At 34.0% G+C, this 21,807-nt stretch overlaps 1 protein-coding gene across 2 annotated transcripts in view; it reads right to left on the bottom strand.

The window, feature by feature from the left end:
- LOC114874293 (telomere-associated protein RIF1) overlaps nucleotides 1-21,807 on the bottom strand; it is a 114,848-nt gene that overhangs the window by 42,210 nt on the left and 50,831 nt on the right. The window contains exon 1 of one of the 2 annotated variants that reach the window (XM_029183462.2): nucleotides 1,644-2,216. The exons of the other annotated variant lie outside the window; for it this stretch is intronic. Within the exon in view, the coding sequence (XP_029039295.2) occupies nucleotides 1,644-1,700 (57 nt within the window). The 5' untranslated portion in view covers nucleotides 1,701-2,216. Of the gene's footprint in view, nucleotides 1-1,643; nucleotides 2,217-21,807 lie in introns of those variants that run through there. 2 annotated transcript variants of the gene reach the window in all.

A 21,807-nucleotide genomic window follows, 5' to 3' on the forward strand; every position in this document is an offset into this window, starting at 1 on the left:
TATTCCGGTTCGCGAGAATACACTGAGACTTGCCTCTCAGAGAGCTCGTGAATTTGAACTGAAATTGAGAAAGAACGAAAGCAGGCGAAACAGAGAACCTCCGTGTTCCTTCTATCTAATGAATATTTATTTCTTTGTAAAGATTTCTGATTCCATATCGGTGTACTATACCAACATGTATACATATTTATCTGTTACGTGAATTATAATTTATAAAAAATTATTGTGAAGCATGTTGAGGAATGAAAATCATCCCCTAAAATAATAAAGTAATAATACACTGATAACTTTGGCTGTTGTTAATAATCTTATAATAATCCACAATGAATTCAAGACAATTGGTTTCCAAATTGAGATTCTTGAGCAAGTATTTTAAATTTCTGCTTCATTAAATGATATACATATAATGGTAATTTAAATAATATTCATTGACAGATGAAATTATTTATAGGACAGAAATATAGCTATTGTTTGAACCGGGAAAAGCGTTATTAAGTGTGTTACAAGGAACATTGATGAAATCACACTGAAGGAAATGTCACGGTTTGTATATAAAGGGTGGCGTTTCAGAAAGCATATGACGGCTCGCATCGAGAACGTTACAAAGGTTATTGTTAGCAAATTCGTGACATTTATGCTTATGATGTAATTTAGGATTATTTGGTGTAAATGTTGCTTGCTACTGCTTATTGATACTCTTTAAAGCTGGTTGATGACTGTCATTGATCATCTCGGAATTTTGCAAGAGAATTTTTTATTTTAAAGTATAATTAAATATTTTTATTCCCTGAATCGAAGATGTTCGATGAACACCAATGACCCATATGGCATTAAACGCGTTAAAGGGTTAAAATTACAGAGAACAAAGTGTCGAACGAAATTGAGTGGATCTAAATTGTACGATCAAGTTTGAATTCCAGCGGGTTCACCGTGAATGTTACTATTACCGAACACAGTGTTTAGGCATAGTACAATGCACCTTTAGAATAGCAAGCACACGATATATGTATTTCCATTTGAACCGAGTGACCGGGTAAACTGGTTGACCTCTCCGAAACGTTAACTCACAACTGACTTTATGCTCAAAATATGTAAACAAAAGCATTCCGAAGTCGATCGACTTCGCCTAAATTTAACGATTCGATCAGAACAGGTATTTATGACGAAGAATACGATATATTGTGCGTGAAAAATGGTCACTTTTCCGTATGAATAATGAAGGAATTAGAGTTGAAGCGTTTCATAAATGACCTGGTGTAAAAAAGTGAAAGTATCACGTTGAATCAAAGACTATTAATTATAATAATTCATAAATAACTATATGCGCGGACCATTTTATTTCAGACTTATGCTATTTAATTATTATTCATCTACAGTTTCATTTTATGTTAATTAAAAAAAATTTAATTAATTAACCTGTAATTGAAATTTATCCTAAGTCTAATATTGTAGATGTAAAATGAAGAATCATAGGGTGCAGGATGAAATCTTTTTTTTAATTCTTCAAAGGTTACTCTGTTGAGTACTGAAATTCCCAAACGGGACCAAAAAATGTGTTCCATAACATTCGATTTCCAGCACGTCACTGCTCACCACACTTATTATAGAAAGGTACGAATAAGAATGAAAAACACAGTACTCACCAGGAGGAAAAGTACCGTGCTCGTGGCAGTCGTTCGGAAAGATATTCCGCACGCCATTTCTCGCGATCAAACCACCAGCCGCCTCCTCTACCAGATCATCCTGAGACTTGGTCAGCGAAGCATGCGGTCCACCGCTTCGTCGAGCTTACTCCCTCGATTAACCTCCGATCACTTTTCCATCACAAAACCACCACGATATTCGAAACGGCTTCTATTCAACTCCAACACGTATCGCGATGATCATCCAGGAAAATACTCGGAGCGTGTGTGTTATTCAACGAGAGAGTATCGGCTCGGAACAGTTTGGTCAACGAATGCTTGACCACCAAGATCGAACACCTCTCTGTTCGCGGTAGCCAACAGATCGTGATTTCCGTTTCGATCGCGATGGGAAGATTAAACAGGACGAACGATTAAACGACGCGGCGACAAGAGGAAGCCCGGTCGTTATTTCGGTGGGAGGGTTAAGATCGCGCGAGTTACGTGCTCGTGGTCGTTAAAAGGTGACGATTGCACGGTCCTAACCGTAGCACAGGGCTCGGGCAACTGACAGCGGGTCAGAGCGGCGGCACACGGCGCCACGCCGCTCTCACAGCTGATCCGAGCTGAGCCGATCGCCTCTACTCGCCTCTCTACCCTCTCTCTAACACGTACACAAACGCGATTCTCAACCTCCGCCACCGTACTCCCTACGATTTTACCTCGGCTAACCGGAACGTCAAGAGACCAGCCTGACGAATCGGTTTCCCCTCTTCCCTGCACCTCTTTATACCTACTGTACGTTCATACGTGTCATTGTTGCAACGACCGGACGTGGGACCTTCGATAAATTCCCGCCACTTCGATGGACCCATCGGACTGGGGAATTTCGGCGACGTGTTCCGTTCCTACTCTTCTGCTATTTGATGACTGTAAGAATTAACTATAATTTAACCCTTTGGGGACGGAGTATTCTTTAGCTTGCACAGAGTATCATTAATTTAAATTAAAGGAAGATAATTCCACCCTCCAAGGAAAAAATTATAAATCTTTATTTTCTACATTTATATTAAATTGCTATGATAATTATGATCGTCCGCAAAGGGTTAATGCTATTGTACTAAAAATTGATATAAAAAATAAAAAATGCTTTCGCATTTTGCAAATAAAAATTGCAATGTAGATTACTACAGCTATTGAATATTTTATGAATAAACCGGGAATTTGAGTTCTGCAACAACCTAACAGCTTCTTCCGCTTTGACTAATCGAATCAGGTAACCGATAACTAACCAAGTGTGAAGGAGATCAAGCGAAGCTTGAAAATGTTTCGATCGATCCGTGTTCTTGTGGATAGCGTTGAGAAGAAAAATATATTTATTACTTTGTTAAAATTTTAAACATATATGGTTGTTTGAAGAAAATGTTTTCAGGATCATTAAGATCTAGCTGTTTAATGTAACGACTTTAGTCAAAATTGTGCAAATCGTTGGAAGAGAGAGTGTGTCGTCTCCTGAATTTGAGAGGTTTAAAAATAGGAATCGGAGAAGTGCTTCTGCATACAAATTTTGGGTGAAACAGTTTTATAAGAAGTTACCGAATCAATTCGAAAGAAAGTAAAATAAGATGCTTGATATTTAATTTATTATGCCTGAAATTCTAGAAATCATAAGTGGTTAAATTTAATTATAAATACATAGTATTTATGTTTACATCGATGCTCAAGAAGTAATTGTTCTTGAATCTATTCCAGATCTTGGCAAATTTTTCTGGCTACTCCTTAAACAATAAATCAAACATAATAATGACTAGATCGCCATCAAGATCTTTTATTTTTCTAGGACACTAGTTCACCTCGTTTATACGCTAAAGCTACGACCGTGATATTCACGTTGATTAAGCGTTTTGTTGTCACACAATGTAAGAGAAAGTATTGTGAAACACGTGTCACATGTTATAGCAGAGAGTTATCTATAACGAGATTAAATTGCGTTAACCTAGGTGGTACGAATTGGTACACAAAGGTAAAAGAAGACGACGTTGATGAATTGTCTTGTTTTCTTCTGTAAGCAAGAATAATCTCATTAACATCTTCAACCCTTAACGGCTCGACCATGTAGCAAGAACACCGAGTTGTGTTCTAATTAACTCTCGAAAGTAAATTAACTAAGGAACAACGTAGAATTTGCTGGCCATGTAATTCAATGCAAACAAATCATTCCTGGTAATTGTAACATGATTAACTACTATATTTTACTTTGTACACTGAGAATTGATTAAATTTCTCAGGAATGTATTTTAATTCGATGGTTGCGTGTACAGTATCGAGCAAAGTAGGCTTCCTTAGGAAAAATCGCGTTATCAGGGAATCAGGAAACCTATGGGAAGAACCGGAAACGGGGGATACTTTCAGGAAAGGTAGAAAATCTGTGAAAGTCCACAAGAAAGGAAAAAGCATCGCCATTAAACAACTGTTCAAGGATTAAATTTAGATTTCGACGTGCTACCTCGTGTAAATGATAATAATTTCAATGCTAATCAAATGTTCGTTTAATTATTCAAATAGTATTGAATTAATGGTGTCAATCACCGATGACCAACTAGGAAATCAACGTATTAAAATAACATGGTTACCCGAATATTAATGCGAACCACTGTATGTTACTTTATTAGGTTTGATAAGCAAGGTTCTACTGTAGCCTTCTCAGAGAACACCTTAATTAGACGATCGTTGCTGTGTATCGAAGGTCACGAACAAACTGATACTTTGGAAAAATTCAACAGCCTGCGGATACCGCCCACGTGCCCTTAATCTCCGCCTTTTGGTGCATGTACTTATAATCTGCTACGGTCCCGTACTTTGAAACAAATAAATGGGCTGCGAAACGGTTGGTCACGTTTTTCAAAAGCTCTTTTTCCTTCTTTTGCTATGTGTAAGTACACGTCTTTATTACGGGCAATCAGGAACGGTTAATTACAAAGGAGACATTATACAAGAGCAATTTCTGCTTCTGGCTATGCAGACTACTTGAATTTTAATGAGATTATCCGTACGATGTTCCTCTTCGGGTTAATGCGAGGGGAGGAGACAGCTGGATGATTGATCAAATGTTTATTTAAGGAGACGTGACCGGGGAAAAGTGTATTAAACTCGTGGAATTCATTTTGTTGCGAACATTAAGGACGAAGAATGATTGCAAGAGTAATGTTTCGTCAAATCGTTTTAAAAATAAGTATTCTGGGCTTTTAGGATTTTTGGATGGTATGAAATTAGGAAATTTTTGGTGTTTTAATTATTTTGCCCCATTTGTCATTAATATTTGAAATCCATAGATTTGAAAGGAAATTTTTAATATTCAATTTTGAGACAAGAATGACTATGTGAGACGGTGTAAAATGAGTCACCGGATTCTTTTAGAAAACCATAAAGCTGTAAGGAGGATTTTCGAATTTTAACATGCAAAGTGTTTACCGAAGGTCGTTGGAGAACATTTTCGCAGAAAATTGAATCTTCCCCGGCATGATCCACGATTTTATTGCGGGCATAAACTCGGCTCTCTCGCAACAAAAAGAGCTTGAAATAAACTCAAAATCATCGGAACTACGACAGATAAAATAAAGTTGAGTCACACAGCACACGACCTCCTTCGAACTGTATCACCTTTATCCTTAAGAACTTCTTGAAATCAATAAAATCAACGTTTATGGAGTTGTTTGAATTGTACCAGCCGTTCGGCGTGATGCAATAAACGAACGTAAACTTCAATGAACTCAAATGAAAAAAAAAAAGAGGAGAAAACGTAAAAGCTTTGCTGAAACTGGTTTCGTGTTATAAAACTGTATCAAAATTAATGTTACAGAAGGAACGGAAGCAAATTATCCAAGTTATCGATAACGATTTTAAACTTACGTATTTTTGATGAAGAAAGGTAAAAATTATCTAAGGATTAGTACGTTGCTGTTATAGGTAGAATCAAATAATTGTGTTAATTATTGGGGGAGCCACTGATGAAATGTAATTTGATTGACTAATTAATTAGAGAAAAAAGAACATAAAAATGTTAAGTACCATCATTATTACTGTATGAATAGTAAAAAGAAATTAATTCTAAGCTTAATTTTGAAAATTAACTATCTTTAATAATTAAAGTTTCCATGCATCTTATAAGTTCTATGTTTAGCTACGTATGAATAATTAGAATTTTTGATGAGTTTTACTCTGATGAGTTTTATAATCCTTGCCTAGACAAAATTTTCTCTTAACCTTTGATTTTTATGATGGATTCGTAAGATGTTCACCAAGTAACATCAGAAAATTCTCCGAATCGGGCCACGAAAGCGTTCTGGTATTCGTTACGATAGAGCAACATCGATGACTATTGGGGAATACAAAGCGATTTAATGAAATCCTTGTGCAATCAGCGCGGATGAATAACCGACCTTGCGTACAAGCGGCACGACCTTCGTTAAGCCTAAGAGCACAAGGATCCCGACAGTTTTTCACGTCACGACGAGCCCTGTCCTCCGACTCTCGAATTCGTTCACGTCCACGCATCGAACTCCCCGCGAATGCCGACCATGCGACGAGCAATTTAACACGTTCGCTCTCCCATCGCTCATTAATCGACTACCAATGTTTATGCACTTAACACTCTGATCATCGCACATTATGGAAAATCTTTGATTCTTGCAATTTTAAGATGAAAGATTTCTGATAATAGAATTATATTTCAATTGCAAGATTATTTATTTTTGAATTTTAATTAGTATCAGTGAAATAATTTTAATTATTTTCTTTTTTATGTTCCTTCATTCCTAGGAATCTCATTTCTTGGCTACTGTTTTTACCAATAAAATTTGATCACTACATCCCGGATATTAAGCTATTAATAGTGACGTGACATTTTAGGTAGACGTAACGGTGTTCTTATGGTACCTAAAACCGCTGCGCTTTGACTCGTTTGATGCAGGAAAATGGGTCACACTAATGACGCGTTTAGTGGATGTTTCAGAGAACAGTATTCACGTAAAAACAATTTAAGTGGCAGAGTGAAAATGGGCATCTATAAGAAAATACCCCTTCTACATGGGACACCTACTCAAAGGTATTCATTATCGAAAACCTTCTGAACCATCGACGATGAATTTTTTCAATTCACCTATCTTCGAGCCAATATTTCTCGTCGCTGACCCGACGCGATTCATTTTGTCATAGTAAAGTGCATTGTCGAGGCGGTACGGAACAGCAAGTTGGGCAGAAGAAGTACGTCGAAGTCCCTCGATCGCGGCGCTAAATTTTCCCTTTATCTGCATTGCTCGCATGCCTGTCCCAGCTTCTCTCCTTCGTCCAGCGAATTTACTCGCTGGAATTCCGTCGGTCGGGCAAACGCGTCCGCTTGTATCGGAGGTCAGCCACGACCTAGGCATATCTTCGTTGCCATTGTTTCGCCAGACCGCGGCATTGTTTCGTCGGCCGAGCAAAGGGTCACCAGAGACTGGATACGTATCTTGGTTCGCGCCTGGTGTCCCTCAAAAATCGCCCTTCTTCGCACGTCGGATAGGCATCGGTGACTTTTGTCCACCGCGAACCATGCACTTTCCGATATAATGAATGCATTAAGCCACGCTATCAGGCGGCAATAAATCGTGGCCGACCCGCGGACGAAGGCACCAACACGCCGCCTTGCGAATATTACTGCTCGGCTGCTGTGTATCGCAGATAAAGCTTTTGATTAAGGAGACGAGTCACCTGGTGGGCGTTTGCCGCCCTTTTCGTCGATGTCTCCTTTTTTCAATTTTCTTCCCTTTATTTAACGTGTTTCCTTTTTTTCTCTGTATTTCTTATTGGATGTTTGATTACGTGCAACTTGAATTTCCCTTAATTAAAATGAAATTAGGAGAAGAGGTCGGTGTATCACTTGCACCCTCGCGTCGCTAATTTCGAAATTCGCAAAAAAGGAAACGTTTAACCACGAGGACTGTAGGTTTTTGGATTGGACGATAACAGTGTCCTTAAAGCAGGACACTTTGTGGCACAGTGTCGACATTAAATTTAGGAAATGTTGATGCCCTCGTTGTATACACGAAAGTATTAGATTACAGCTACGATTTTCGGCTGAATAATTTCTTTATACCGTGGTGCGTCGAAACTCGAAACAAATTAATTCTCGGAATCACAGGGAATAGATGACATTTAAAGAAACCAAGATAAAGTTACCAAATTGAATAAATGAAAGCATCGCATCCCAAAAATCTACAAAATCCTTGCATTTTTTAAAAGTTTTGTTATCCTACTTGTAAAGAAATTGAAATTCCAAACAAGAATTTGAAAATTTTTTAAATAATATATTTTTAATATTTTCTAATTGGTAAGCTGAGTAATAATATTAGTAATGCAATAACTATTTACTCCTGTTACCTCATATTTTTAATTCGAAATTATTTCTAATTATCATGTATCTACTATTTTGCAAGATAGAATAAATTCATTCATCCACGACTTTCACATCAAATTAACCAACAAATATGCACATAACATATTACTGGTAACCTCGATATTATCGATACTCGATAAAAATTCAGTGTATCATTGATATTCGATGCTGTAACAAATAATTCACGGTATTTTACACGGTTCAATTTCCGCGGTGCTTTAAAGTGCAACACGCTACATCCAATTAAATAAACAGCTCAGTTCATAAATTACGAGCGAGCAGGGGCCCCCATAGCAAAACACTTTGCGTGTTAATCACAACCGGATCGTTCATAATCGAGAACAAAAATTTATACACGCACGAATGGCCAACGTTCGCCGAATTTTCTTCTTCGTTTTTTCGAAGATCCGTTCCATAATATATCGCGAAGACGTGGATTCGTTTACGAAGCTCCGTCTCTTTCTTCTTGTTAAGACATCGTAAAATCTCGCACAAACTTATGGTGAGTTCTTGTTAATCTTGCAGACGATATAATTTCAATCTTGAGCGAACTTCGTGCGTTATTGATTCACCCAAGTGCAATTTGTTCTTCTTTTTTTTAAGATGGTGTTTTTTGTTAGGGATGGAAATGATACTCAGAAATTGTTATTAGCACCTTGGAGTAAAACATCATTGTGTGTAAAATAAAAAAATATGTAGGGATAATATTAGAAATAATATTCAGAAATACTTCGATCGAGATAAGCATTGATTTCTGAATGCATAGTACTGTTGCACTAAAGTGCATATCAGTAGCATGGACAACTGCATCGAAAGTGCAGTATAGGAATTATTTATTAATTAGTATAGATCCTTTATTACGTGAGATTTCTATGCTAAATGATGGTAATAATATTTAATAATTTTGTGAATATCTAAGTGCATAGTGCAACTGCACCGAAGGATGCACTAGCAATACCACTGCACTAAAAATGCTGCACCAACAGTAATGCAAGATAATAAATTTCTATAGCTTTGTTTTAATTATTTAAGTACAAGTATTAAATAAAATTATAAAGGAAGAAATAGACTGAAGAACGATATGAATTCATTTCATATATTCTGTTCAAATATTTATTAGAATAATTTTGCTTATTGAAATAATAATTGGTAAATTTCATATATTTACCTCGAATAATATAAGCTTTGCGAAGTTGCACACATTCAATTTCAGGATTTATAACCGATGTCTTGTTCGAAACTTATTGTTAAGGCTACAATGAAGTGCATTCCAACGCCAAGGATAAAACATGAGGACTCGTAAAACGTAATTTGTACTTCAATCATACTGATCCGTCCACTGTTGTCGTGACATTTTTAACAATTCTCACAGAAAAAGAGATAACGTTTTGTTTGCTGGTAGAGAATTAATGGATCCACTTTGTCGGTGTTCTTCACTGAAAATTGCCAAGGAAAGTATCCTGTGCTCGTTTAATCGAAATGTCCTCGTTTCTAGTGAGCTTGAAAATTTCAGAAATACTTCGGTCAAGGTCTTCAAAAAATTGAAACAGAATTTATCTGAACGATAACGCGAGCATTTCATTACCGTGGACTTACTTTAAATAATAATTAACTCATTAGCTCTCTCACTCCTCATTATTTTGTTGAATCAATTATACGAATATTATTTCACAAAGAATTTCTCGTTTGAATTTGATATTAAAATTAATTTGTTGCTTGTAAATACCACTTTTATGATTTTAAAACGATTTATGTTTATAAGCTGTAATAACTTCTATAAATTTATGAGCAAATAATAATCACAATGTTGTTTCAAAATAAAGGAGAGACTAAACTTAAGTGATCTGAATGAAATAATTTATATGAAATTCTGTTATTAATACTTTGGTAAAATGAAAGGTTATTAATTTTAGTTCACAATTTATCTCCGTACTTCTAATCCAAAAATAAAAAATTCAATCGACGATCTAGAGATTTATGAAAGTTCTAAATTTATATTGGACTCTCATTTGCTACCTTAATATTTTCGATCGTGACAAAATAGCTACCTTCCTTTGGAGCTACCACCAAAGTACGATAAACGTCCAAGAATTTGATTTAGGTAAATGCAATAAATGTACAAATGCATTTTATTACGTTTTCAGAATTCTTTATCGCCTTCCGTCTGATTCGGCTACCGGTTACTAAGATAAAACTTGATTTTGGAATATTTCTTTTATTTCTCTGGTTAACTTCAGTTCCATCTTAACAAGACTAAAACGATGAAAATAGAGACTGCCCGCTGAGAATCCTTCTCAATAAAAGATACTTTTCTTGGTATTTCTTGCTTGATTGCTTGATCATGTTTTATATGATACAAAACTCCGTTGATGTTCCAAATTTTGAAATAAAAATTAATTCATACTTTCAAAATTGAGCAAATTGGATGAATTCTACCTTTTGTGAAATAAATTTTTTTTTTATTTTTATTCAATTAATTTTCATTATTTGTAAAGTTTACAAATTTCAATTCTTTAAGAACAAAAATAATTAATTTTCAAATTAAAAGTTTCAAGTTTTCAATTTCTTTCTTTGCAATATTAATATAGGTAATAATAATGCTGTTCAAAGTAATATTTTTCTATTACTTCCTGTTAATTATTTCAATATATCTAATTTGCAGTACCGATCACCGATCACCCCAAGGTGTTAACCTAAATCCTTTCCAAGTTATCATATTTTAATTTCTGAAATCCGTATTGAAATAATTAGAAATTATCGACGTCAGTATGTTCATGAATCATAGACTTTCCTGTTGTTAGTTCCAGTTTCATACAAATCTAAGAAAAAAAAGTTGTTTAAATGAAAAGTGTACCTTTATTAGTAGCTGATAATTACTAGGTACGTGAATTATTATCATCGACACTGATCGAACAAGTATCTCGAGCGCTTAACAACTCATAATTCAAGTTTTACACTGCGCCAAGCTTTCGAATCAACACGCGATTGCGGTAAAAGCGGAAGTACGGTTGTACAATATCGCGGGTTAATTAACGCGGATTTTCAGTAAAATCTTTTTCCAAGTCTATGTCCTTGTGACGTCAAACACCGACGACCTGAAACGGAATTTCTTACGTCACTCGTTAAAAATCCAACGCAACCTGTGTAACCGTCCGATGAATTCTTAGTCTTCAATTTGTCATTAATTTTCAACTTAACCTTTTACCACGTTGAATTTCAAACGGATTAACCGACCTTTTCACAGGCCATGAATCAACAAACTGAGGAAATCAATGGTTATATTGTGAAGATAATTTCAGTACGATTCTTCTGGATTAATTAGTCCGATGGGGTAAATCTAATGATAAATTGATGGAAATTAATGTTTTAAGAACTTCTGCTGAAGTGATTCTATTGTTTTTTTCTCTTTTACATCGGCAATTATTAAAAATTTAAGACCTTCATATTTTTTTCTTTTTTAACGGAATTGTTTATAACAATTAAAAGTGTAATTCGAATTAAAATATAATTAATAAAATACGACTATGATAAAATAGTAAAGGAAACAAAATCGAAAGAATGATTCATTGAGAATGTTTCCTGCATAAATTTTCAAAAAATTTTATTACAGAAGCAAAATTTGCAACATCTAATTCGTAGAAATTATTTACAAAATATTCTAAAATATCTGTGGCAAAAATTTTACAAATCATTCGAGTGAAAGTCCTCGGTTAACGTCAATTATGGTCGTGGTTGAAATCATGAATGAAATCATCGGGAACCGGGTATCGTTTGACACTTTCACTCGATTACGATCGAAATTAAATAATTAAAGGATTTCTGCACGAGGCTGGGAAGTTACGGTAGGCTATGGTTGGATGATTCAGACGATGAGACTGCAAGTATAAATTTAACAAGGTATTCTCTTTTTCGTATCGAATCCACTAATGCGTATTATCGGCTTTCCCAATGTGACCATGGCTTTAACACGATTTGATTCACGTAAGAACCTTGACCCTTACATTTTTTGGTGCCACTGAAACACAGCCATTCTATGGAGAAATATCTCAGGAGCGGGGACAAAAGAAACTGTGCATAAAGTGATTTTCATTGCAAAAGATAATCGATTAATTCATTTGCTACGATAAACGGATTACTTTGTGTAATTTAGCTTTTATATTGGAAATGGAATGTTTCAAGCAAGTTTTTAACTTCTCAACCCTTTATACTCGTTGCAATTGTAGACTTGTTATTTTCTTACGATAAGAACTGCATTCGAATCATTAATCACTATCCAAAGTGCATCAATTTCCATCCTCCTTCCACAAATAAACCTCTTGTTTATTTTATGTATTCATTCGTCCATGAAAAAATTAGAATCAAGGTGTTTGATATAATTTACAAGCTAAAGTGCGAGTATCAATCATATTTTTTTAATTATTTTCAAGGTTTAACAAGAATAATTAACACTTTTCCTTGATCTGTCAAACAAACCTTTAGACATTAAACAAGGATTCTCAAATAAATATTGTTAATCCTTAATTTTCTTAATTGGATAAAAATTGTATTTTGGGACATTTTTGAAAATTAAGTAGTTTCTTATTCGTCGATTAAAAATATCCAGAAAATTTCAATTTCAAGGGGACTTTGAAGATCCGAATTTACCTGATACAATGCATCATAAATCCATGAAAATATTCAAATTCTGTTCAGAGGATAGCAGCGTGTTTCGGTTTTGCAAATTTTCAACAGATATGCAACGTTTCCATAATACATAACTGTATGTCCGATTCAGAAGATTTACGGTGCGTATACAGAATTTATAAAAGCGTTCAAAAATATACTTATCGATGGTCTCATACCATCACGTACATACATTGTCGTATTCAAAAACCATTGTCCAGAGAGAATTTAGTACTCATTGTTTTCGGGATATCGTAAATTTAAATCCTGTTATTTTACAGCTTTTTTATTCCAAGCTTTGTGCACTTAAAATTTAAACACAGATATTTTGGCAAATACAGGAACAAAGTACAGAGACAAAAATACCATTTCCTTTTTAATTAAATACTCCATTTCCAATACACAGAAACTTCGACTAATTTATCACAATTTTAATTAATAATACGTCCATTTGTATTTTTATTATTTAAAAGCCTGACAAAATATCCGACAAAAGCAGCTTTTCATTTCGAGCGTCATTTAAGAACAATTCTTTGATCATTTTTATTGCTTAATGCGAGGCTACCTTAAATTTCACCTAATTGCCAAAGATTTCTTTCCTTTTTTTTTTATTTCCTCGGAATCGTTGTGCATAATTAATCGACCGAGCAGAATCTAGCTGGAGGAACCTATGGTCCATGGGTTAGTTTCTGGTTTTCCTTGTTTTCGCCAAACGATCCGCGTAAGACGGTAGCATGCTCGAACCAGAGATTGACATTAAGATTGGATGCTGATATTTATAATGAAACAAAACTGTCCGTGTACACGGGTCCCTGGGCCGTGGATGCACATTACGATCATCGTTTCGCGTGAAATATTACTTGGGTTATTATCATGCCAATGAAATTTGATATCTTATCCAGTGTACACAAACGCTGCTTACCAATGTATAAATTCAGTGATCGAACATTTAAGTGATAGTACATCAAACGTGATACCATCTAATTACTTTCCCTTTTCAATGGACCGTATTAAGGAAACATGATCGGGAGATTGAAAATTGTGAATTAATGCCTCCATAAGTGGTACCATGTAGGTACGTGTGATTTAGATACAATGTACTTCTCTATATTATGAATTTTTATGCTGGCTGTGTTTGTTCTGTATCAAGTGATAATTGGAATTTGAGAATTAATTAATTTTACAGTGAATAGGGTAGAGTACTGATTGCAAGTTGGTAATTGATAATTTTGAAATTTGCAGTAGAGAATTCTATACTATTTTATATACTATATGTACTGTTCTACATTATTTGACACTATTCTACGTTACTCTACACTATTCCACACTATTTTATACTATTCTGTGTCATTGAATTCTGTGTTATACTGTACTACGAATCCATATTGCACTGTAATAGAAATGAACCCTTAACTCCTATAGGAATGGAAATATGTTAATTCTGTAATGAAGAGTTGAAGTACCCCAAAACGAAATTTTAATTTAATATAAAAACGTACTCCTATGGTTTTCGATAGAAAAGACAATAGCGAAATGGTTAAAAGAATCTAGGAAAATGAAATTTGCAAACAAATTTTATGATATACATATGTTATCTCTGTTATTTTCCTTATCGATTTAAAAAAACTGCATCCTCAAGTATAATCCTCATTTCTGTCAATACACGACTACAAATCACACATACAAATAAAACAATTTTGGTACAAAGTTTCATTTCTTACATCAGTACTTAAGAATGCCATAATAACAAGTGTTTCAGGAGCACAACAAAACATCGGTAAATGTGAATAGTAGACAAGTCATCTGACAAGCATTCACGACGTCATAAAACAGAAAACAAAGCGTATATAAAAAAGTAACTAGTCTCGCCGTAGAATATTGCTATCAAAATAAAGCTCTAAATCTAAATCTCCTTTACCTAATAAGACAAGAATTCGTTTTGAAACAGGATTTTCATTATGACATCAAATTAACCATAGTTTTGATTAGAATGTTCTGGAAATTTGTCACACAATCATGGCAATAAATAATACAAACAAATCACAAAAAATTAATCATTTCAACAAAGATGGGAGATTTGATGATTTAAATACCTAAATCTTCAATAAAAAAAAAAATGTGTAAAATATTAAACCAAAATTAAAGATTATCAAAAATGAAGGTAAAAATGATTAAAGTTACTTTGAAAGGATTGAAACAAAGGAGATACATGTATATTTAAGTGTTTCTTTTTTAACTGGAGCATACTGTATGTGGAAAAGAATTAAAATACATTCTAATTCTAAATATGATTTCAAAACTCTAAAAAGGGAATTCTAATTCTGAACCATGCGGTAAGGGATTAAAATATCCCAAAACTTACAAAAAACAAAAAGCGAACAATAAAATAGCGGGCCATGATCGAGCTGATTATGCAAATCGAGCACGAGCAACGGTGCCTTGTTCCGAGTAAAATGACTTTGAAAAATCATCCTCGCCTCTGTATGTCAGAAATTCGATCCGACAGAGGACTCGGTGCTGTCGTCAGGATGTATAAGCACCGGTTGACCTTGCGAAAAATGCAGATCTCGAGGTGGCTCTTCTCTACCGTAAAAAAGAACAATTTCAACGACAGTAACATCGTCTGTGGAAAGTGGATCGCCGGCTTCCCTGTCTGCCGGTGGTATTATACTTCGTCTGAGGTGTTAGGTTTTCTACCGCGGCGCCGCCATTCGGCTAAAAAAATGGCGAAGAATTTATATTCCCTGTTACGATCTAATTTTATATTAAACAAAACGGGAAGTCAGAAAAGACGAAATGCTTGCTCGGATCTTGCCCTTGCAAATTTTTGCATTTTGTAAAAATTAATTAAATTAATTATCAATACTTTGATGATTATACTGTTCAATTTCTTTTTTCAAAAGAACCTTGTCGTAACCGGAACAGATGGCCGTTTATATTTAAAGACCATAAGATTTGAAAAATTCATTCGTTTTGATATCTTTCACTCATACTTGTGTTAACGATCAATTTTATGCGAGCAAAAAATAACGAACGGGTCATTTTTCAGGAATGACATATATCCACCCGATGCTGCTTGTTATCTTGTCAGACAAACGTACAGACTGGTTCATTTGAAGTGTCAGATCGAATCAAGAATTCAAATAAAACGCTGAGAGGATAATTTCATTCAGAAAACAAGTGTATGTACTTCAAGAGTCTATAATATTTTTCAAATGTCATAATTTCGTTCGTTGGAACACTATGACCTGAAAGGAGAGCAAAATTAAATTAAATACAAAAAAAATCATCTTTTTCTGGTAATAACGCATATTTATATGATTTATGTAGATCTTGCAGGGCTTTTAATTTTAAATTTCTTTTTCTTTCACTTGCAACAACGTTACAGCTGTTCGATAAGCGTGGTTGAATTTTTTCACGGTAGATTTTAATCAATATGGCATACGGCTAATTTTACGCGATTAAAATTACAGACATTTAATTAACGTTTGCAAGGTGTTTAAATCGAATAATGATTAATGCTTACGGCTCAAACGAAGCGATAAATTCTAAATCATTTTACCCCTGAACGGTTCTATAATTCCTTTTCGTGAAATTACTTGAACATTTACAATAATTATCGTTGATGAGTGACAAATTTATGAACGCTGTTGATGATAGTTAACTCAGTACTGTTAATCTGCAAGAAGTGGTACATGTCATCGAACAACTTCAGAAAAAGTAGAATTACTTCTTTAATTGTCGGTTCATAGCAAGTCTAACAAGTTTTTCTTATGTTTCTTTCAATGCGTCTCAAGTTTCATGGAGAATAATTTGTAGGTATTTCAAAAGCTCCGGTTTAATGATCAATTTGTTATCATTCCATGTCTTATTAAATTTCATTTAATGACACTTCTTGTACGATAATCTCTTCGAATTTAATTTATTGAAATATTAAAATCTTCCAATAAGCATTAGCTATCCATAAACAATCAATTGATGATAATTTCTAATCGATTCATGAAACTCTAAATATTTAAAGCATTTTTAATTGAGTATGACGATTTAACTCGTCATTGCATAATGTTTATGTAACGGAGGGAGGACGAATTAACCCGTCGTTGGAAAATATTTTTCTAACGGGGGTGACGAGTTAACTCGTCATTGGAAAATACTTCTCCAATGGGGATAACGAGTTAACTCGTGAGTAGAAAATGCTTCTCTAAGGGGGAGGACGGATGAACTCGTCAGTGAAAAATGCTTCTGAGGGTTATGACGAGTTAGCTCGTCATGGAATTTGGAAAACGACCCACATAAATTTAAATTCAGAATTTGAGAAAATGAACTTTTGTTGACTTAGTTCCCCAGTTTACAGGTAGGAAAACAGAAAGAAATTAAAAATTGAAACAATTTTCATCACCTCCACGCTCAACTCATTGACAGTACGCAAACACATCTCACACCTCTTATAAACTCTCCAATAAAACATAAAGATCCTCCGATACATGTATAAACCTTGTTCGATCGATTAAATCTTTCACTTCTACTAAACAGCATAGTCCATCGATGATTCGCACGATAAAGAACGTGTTAAATGATTCCTGATCCCTTCGATATCGATCGAAAATCACGATAAACGCGTTACGTTTATGTTTTATAATATAACGTCGACGTGAGACATTATTCATGCGTTGTCGTTCGACGTTCATGCGATTTCCTGTCGAGATTGTCAATACTTGTCGCGGGCAAAATCGTTCCCAAATGATACTTAAGTGGGCACGTTCGCGTACGACCAGCAAAAATACGTAAATCGACGCGTGTTTTTACCGTGACAGCCCATCAGATTAAAGCGCATGTATCAGGAGTTTTGCATGGAAATCAAGTCGCGCGAGGCCGCTTCGACGATCGTCCAAGAAAATCAACGCGATTATAAATATCAGCCACCTTTCAAACATTGGCTACTTTCCGGATCCGACATGTAAATGTCCGCTTGAAATATGGGCCAATCTAGCTGAAAAAAATTTGGCAAATGTGAAGTGATACTTTAAACATCAATCTCTTTAGATACACGAATGCGAAATTTATAAAAATATTAAGCTGGCAATGAAATTTTCAGTTAAATAATAAAAATTGAATTTTTTTCTATCAGCGTTTCCTTAAGGAAAATTTTAAATGGAAAATTTTATTTTATCGTCAAAGGTAATTTAGTTAATTATTAGGTTGTTGTATATCAAATGAACGATTTCGAAACGAAGGTGTGATATAATATGTTTCTACGTGTAATCCCATAGGAATGTTCGGAAATTTAGAAATAATTAAGTGTTGAATCGTGGAGCCTGGGTCAATCGTGATCTAGACTAATTGAGTGTACTAATAAGTCCACTAAAATTAAGTTTACCATTTTTTAACATGAAACATTGAGCGAAAATATTATAAGTCATTGATGCATTCATAAGACGGTAATTCTCATGATTTTATTTATAGTTCATTGTAATCGCTGAGTAACATCAAAGGGGAAATTTGATATTTGTAATTCGAAAGGATTCTGATGAAATTATTGAACCAACTCGTTGATTTCTGATTGAATTGAGTGACTTCGATCCCCACTGTAATATTATAAAGTAGGCTATATGTAAAAAAAGAGAAACCTAAAAAATTTTAAGTAATTTGAATTTTATTTTAATTTGAAGATGTGACTCAATTTGGATATTTCCAGTCAATTGCAATTTTAATGGGTACTGGAAAATTCATTAAAATTCATAGATTCTCATAAAGGCTAAGGTTAGTTAAAAAAATATTGTAAAAATAAATTGTAAAATGGGGATCAACGATAAGCTGATTTAAACGAAGAAAAATTTAATACGTTGCAGATGGAAAATGTTAAATGGCTGTATTGAAGTACGATCAATGGTCCAGGATGCAACGGTTGCACCCTTTGAATATTCTTATCCTCCGCTTATCCGGCCTCGTGGGTAATTGTGCTTGTAATGCATGTTTAAGAGTGTCCGATGCATCCTGTGCCTTTGGCGAACCACCGAACGCGAATAATATACGTGTGTATATCAATTTCATCGTACCGAAGGAAGAAAAGAGGAAAGCGATAATAAGATCGAGAGGTTGTTGAATACTGTACATTAAATATTCATTAAATTCTTGTGTTACCTTGGAAGAATTACCTGGATCGATCGAATGTACACGAGACTGTTTGTAAAACTCACTATTCAATAATACATTCATAAACTAAGTCAAAAACATTTTTCCATTTAATATTTCTCAGAATCAGGAAAATAAATTTGTATTCAAATAAAATTGTTATAAATTTTATATTATTGTTTTAATATCTCTTAGTTTATATGAGATTTAAATATTAAGCACTTGATTTTATTAGGAAAATGAAAACTTTTTTCATTAGGCTGACAACTTTTTTGAAATTATTAGGATTTAAGTACTTTAGTTGTCAGCTTAGCCATACTAAGAAAAATATGTATGTACTATCAGAAAATTACAAAGTAAATGGTGAAACCCTGCCTTGTATTATTGAATAGGACAAGTCTTCTAATTGGACGCCACATAGAGCTGCTATTCAATTGCAAATATTGTTACCAAACATATAGTTTTTGAATTTTCATTGACTTCTAAATAGATATGTCTATAGAATCTACTATAAATAGTGGATGTCTGAGGCTACTTAAGATGTAACGAGCATATAGTTCAAGAAACTTAAGTGCATGCAACATTGTAGAAGAGGATCAAGTTTCTCCTGATGCTATGAGGAAGATCAATAAACGGAAATGAGAAAATAGAAATTGTGCAATCGAAAGACAAAGAAATGAATTTTAAACAGATTAAAATAAAACTGAAAAGAAGTCTATACCTATTATTTAGAATTGTTTATTCGATTACAAAAATGAAAAAGAAAAGAAGAAATAAGAAGAACCTATCTCTTTTCATTCAGACCTAACATTTTTATTTCGCACATTTTTATTTGTACACATTCCAACGATAAATTCTTTTGGAGCTACTGAACTATCATTACACAGCATCCTTCGTGTACATTCGTATCATTAAACGATGTTGATTTACAATGACCACCTTTCAAACAAAAGATGTAGGTACGTTGGAATTGAAGATGCAATTGGTCCCGTATCTATCAGGAATCGTGCGAACTGGTGCGAACAATAATTGGTTTCCGATTATGATATATACAAGAGTAAATAATTTTGTTAAACCGGTTGTGGTCCAGAGCAATGCCATGATTCATCCTTGATTCAAGAGCCAAACGCACGATAATTGTAGCTCTGCTCTCGGTATTATCACCAGCGGAACGAAGATAACACGCAATCAGACTGAAATTCTTGTTATTTACACACGGTCTGTATGTAAGTAATGTCGTCGATACCGCGAATCCCTGAATGCAGATTGTTTCGTTACCTCGGGAACAAACGGGGCTTGATTCGATGCAATTTGGAGCGATTGTGATGCCACGCTGATTTCAGGTCGTGCGACGTCTTGCGAGAGAATTAATGATGACGCGTGTAAAGTCACACATTCGATAAAAGAAAGAATACTGTGAAGGGGCAGAGTGTCTACCAAAAACGCGGATTTTTTATTTTTGTTTATAGAATCGATTTTCATTTTTGAAGCATTTGCAATTGGAAATTTGTATATTTCTATATTCCTGCCATTGCAGTAAGAAAAAGTAATTATTTATTTTTAAATAATAAGCAATTGGAAACAAATCATTTTTTTAACGTTAAAATTAAAAGTATAAAAATACTGAAGAAAACTATGAAAGCTCGTAAAAATCTTAATGGAAATATGGTGAAAAATTAGAAAATCGTCAAATTCATTTAAAGAATGACGAATTTATCAGAAGACAAGAGCTACGTATGTATGTACTAATGGAACGAACAAGAATGTTTCTACTGCAGGGATACACGAATGCAATAATTGCCCTTCCATTATAAATATGTCTTTTATAATCTGTTTTACGAGACATTTTAATTTCGTGTATTTATTTTTAATTTCGAAGAATCAAATGAATTAACCATCGAGAGTCACGACAACTCCTGCGTCCAAATCCTCGTTACATTTGATAAAGAGTAGAACGAGTCAATTAAAGTAATTGCATGAATATGCAATGTGACCCCTTATCAAGCCTCGTTGGTGTAATCTTGTTACCGTCGTATTTTTCAAAGAACATTTGGGATATGCTCAATATGTTAATTATCTACAATTCATTACAGATTAGATTAAAAAATGTCGAGTACTTGTTCTGTTTTGTAAATTTTGAAGAAGCTATAAATGAAATTCCTTTTTAACAAATTGATTGGAGCAATGAAAATGACGTTATAATTGCAATTATATAACAGATGATCCTGTTAATACTGTGCATAAATAGTATAATACCAATGCCATGTGAAATTTTCTTCATTTTTCCTTTTTGGTAATTTTTAAAATTTTAGAAAATTGCAATTTTTTAATTTTAAAATCATATTTTAAATATTACTTTTCACTGTATCAAACCTAAAATCATCTGGGACACGATTGACCTGGCTCCACTGTTCAAGGGTTAATTGTGGCATGTCCATTTCTTAAATAAAAGTAAATAATACCATACTACAACTAAATGATCCATTTTTCAAAATATTATTTTTTACAAGTTCCTTTTAACATGTTTTAATTCAGACAGCAAAGTAGAATGAGTAATCCATAATCAGGCGCACTAAAGTTTCTCTCACCTGTAGCAAGGTAACGTTACCTTATGGTGAATCAGAGAACTTTCAATCTCTGTAACTTTATTCCTCAGAACCGACTGAGTTTAATTTAAATAAAAAATTTATAAAACACCATACAGCTTTATGTGTAAAAAGTGTTCCAAGTTGGCAGATGTTACAGTTATTTCAAAATGTCAAATTTAAATTGTATTAATAAAATTGATTTTACTTTATACAGACGTTTACTTTATCGATTTCGTTCATTGCAATTTTATCGACCATGCTAATTATGCTACGCTAATCTAAATATCTTTTATTTATTATATCACATATAATTATATTATATTGAAATAAATATTAATCCTTGCTTGGATCATAAAATTCTATATTTATA

Source organism: Osmia bicornis, chromosome 3, assembly GCF_907164935.1.
Source record: "Osmia bicornis bicornis chromosome 3, iOsmBic2.1, whole genome shotgun sequence".
Taxonomy (NCBI): Eukaryota; Metazoa; Arthropoda; class Insecta; order Hymenoptera; family Megachilidae; genus Osmia; species Osmia bicornis.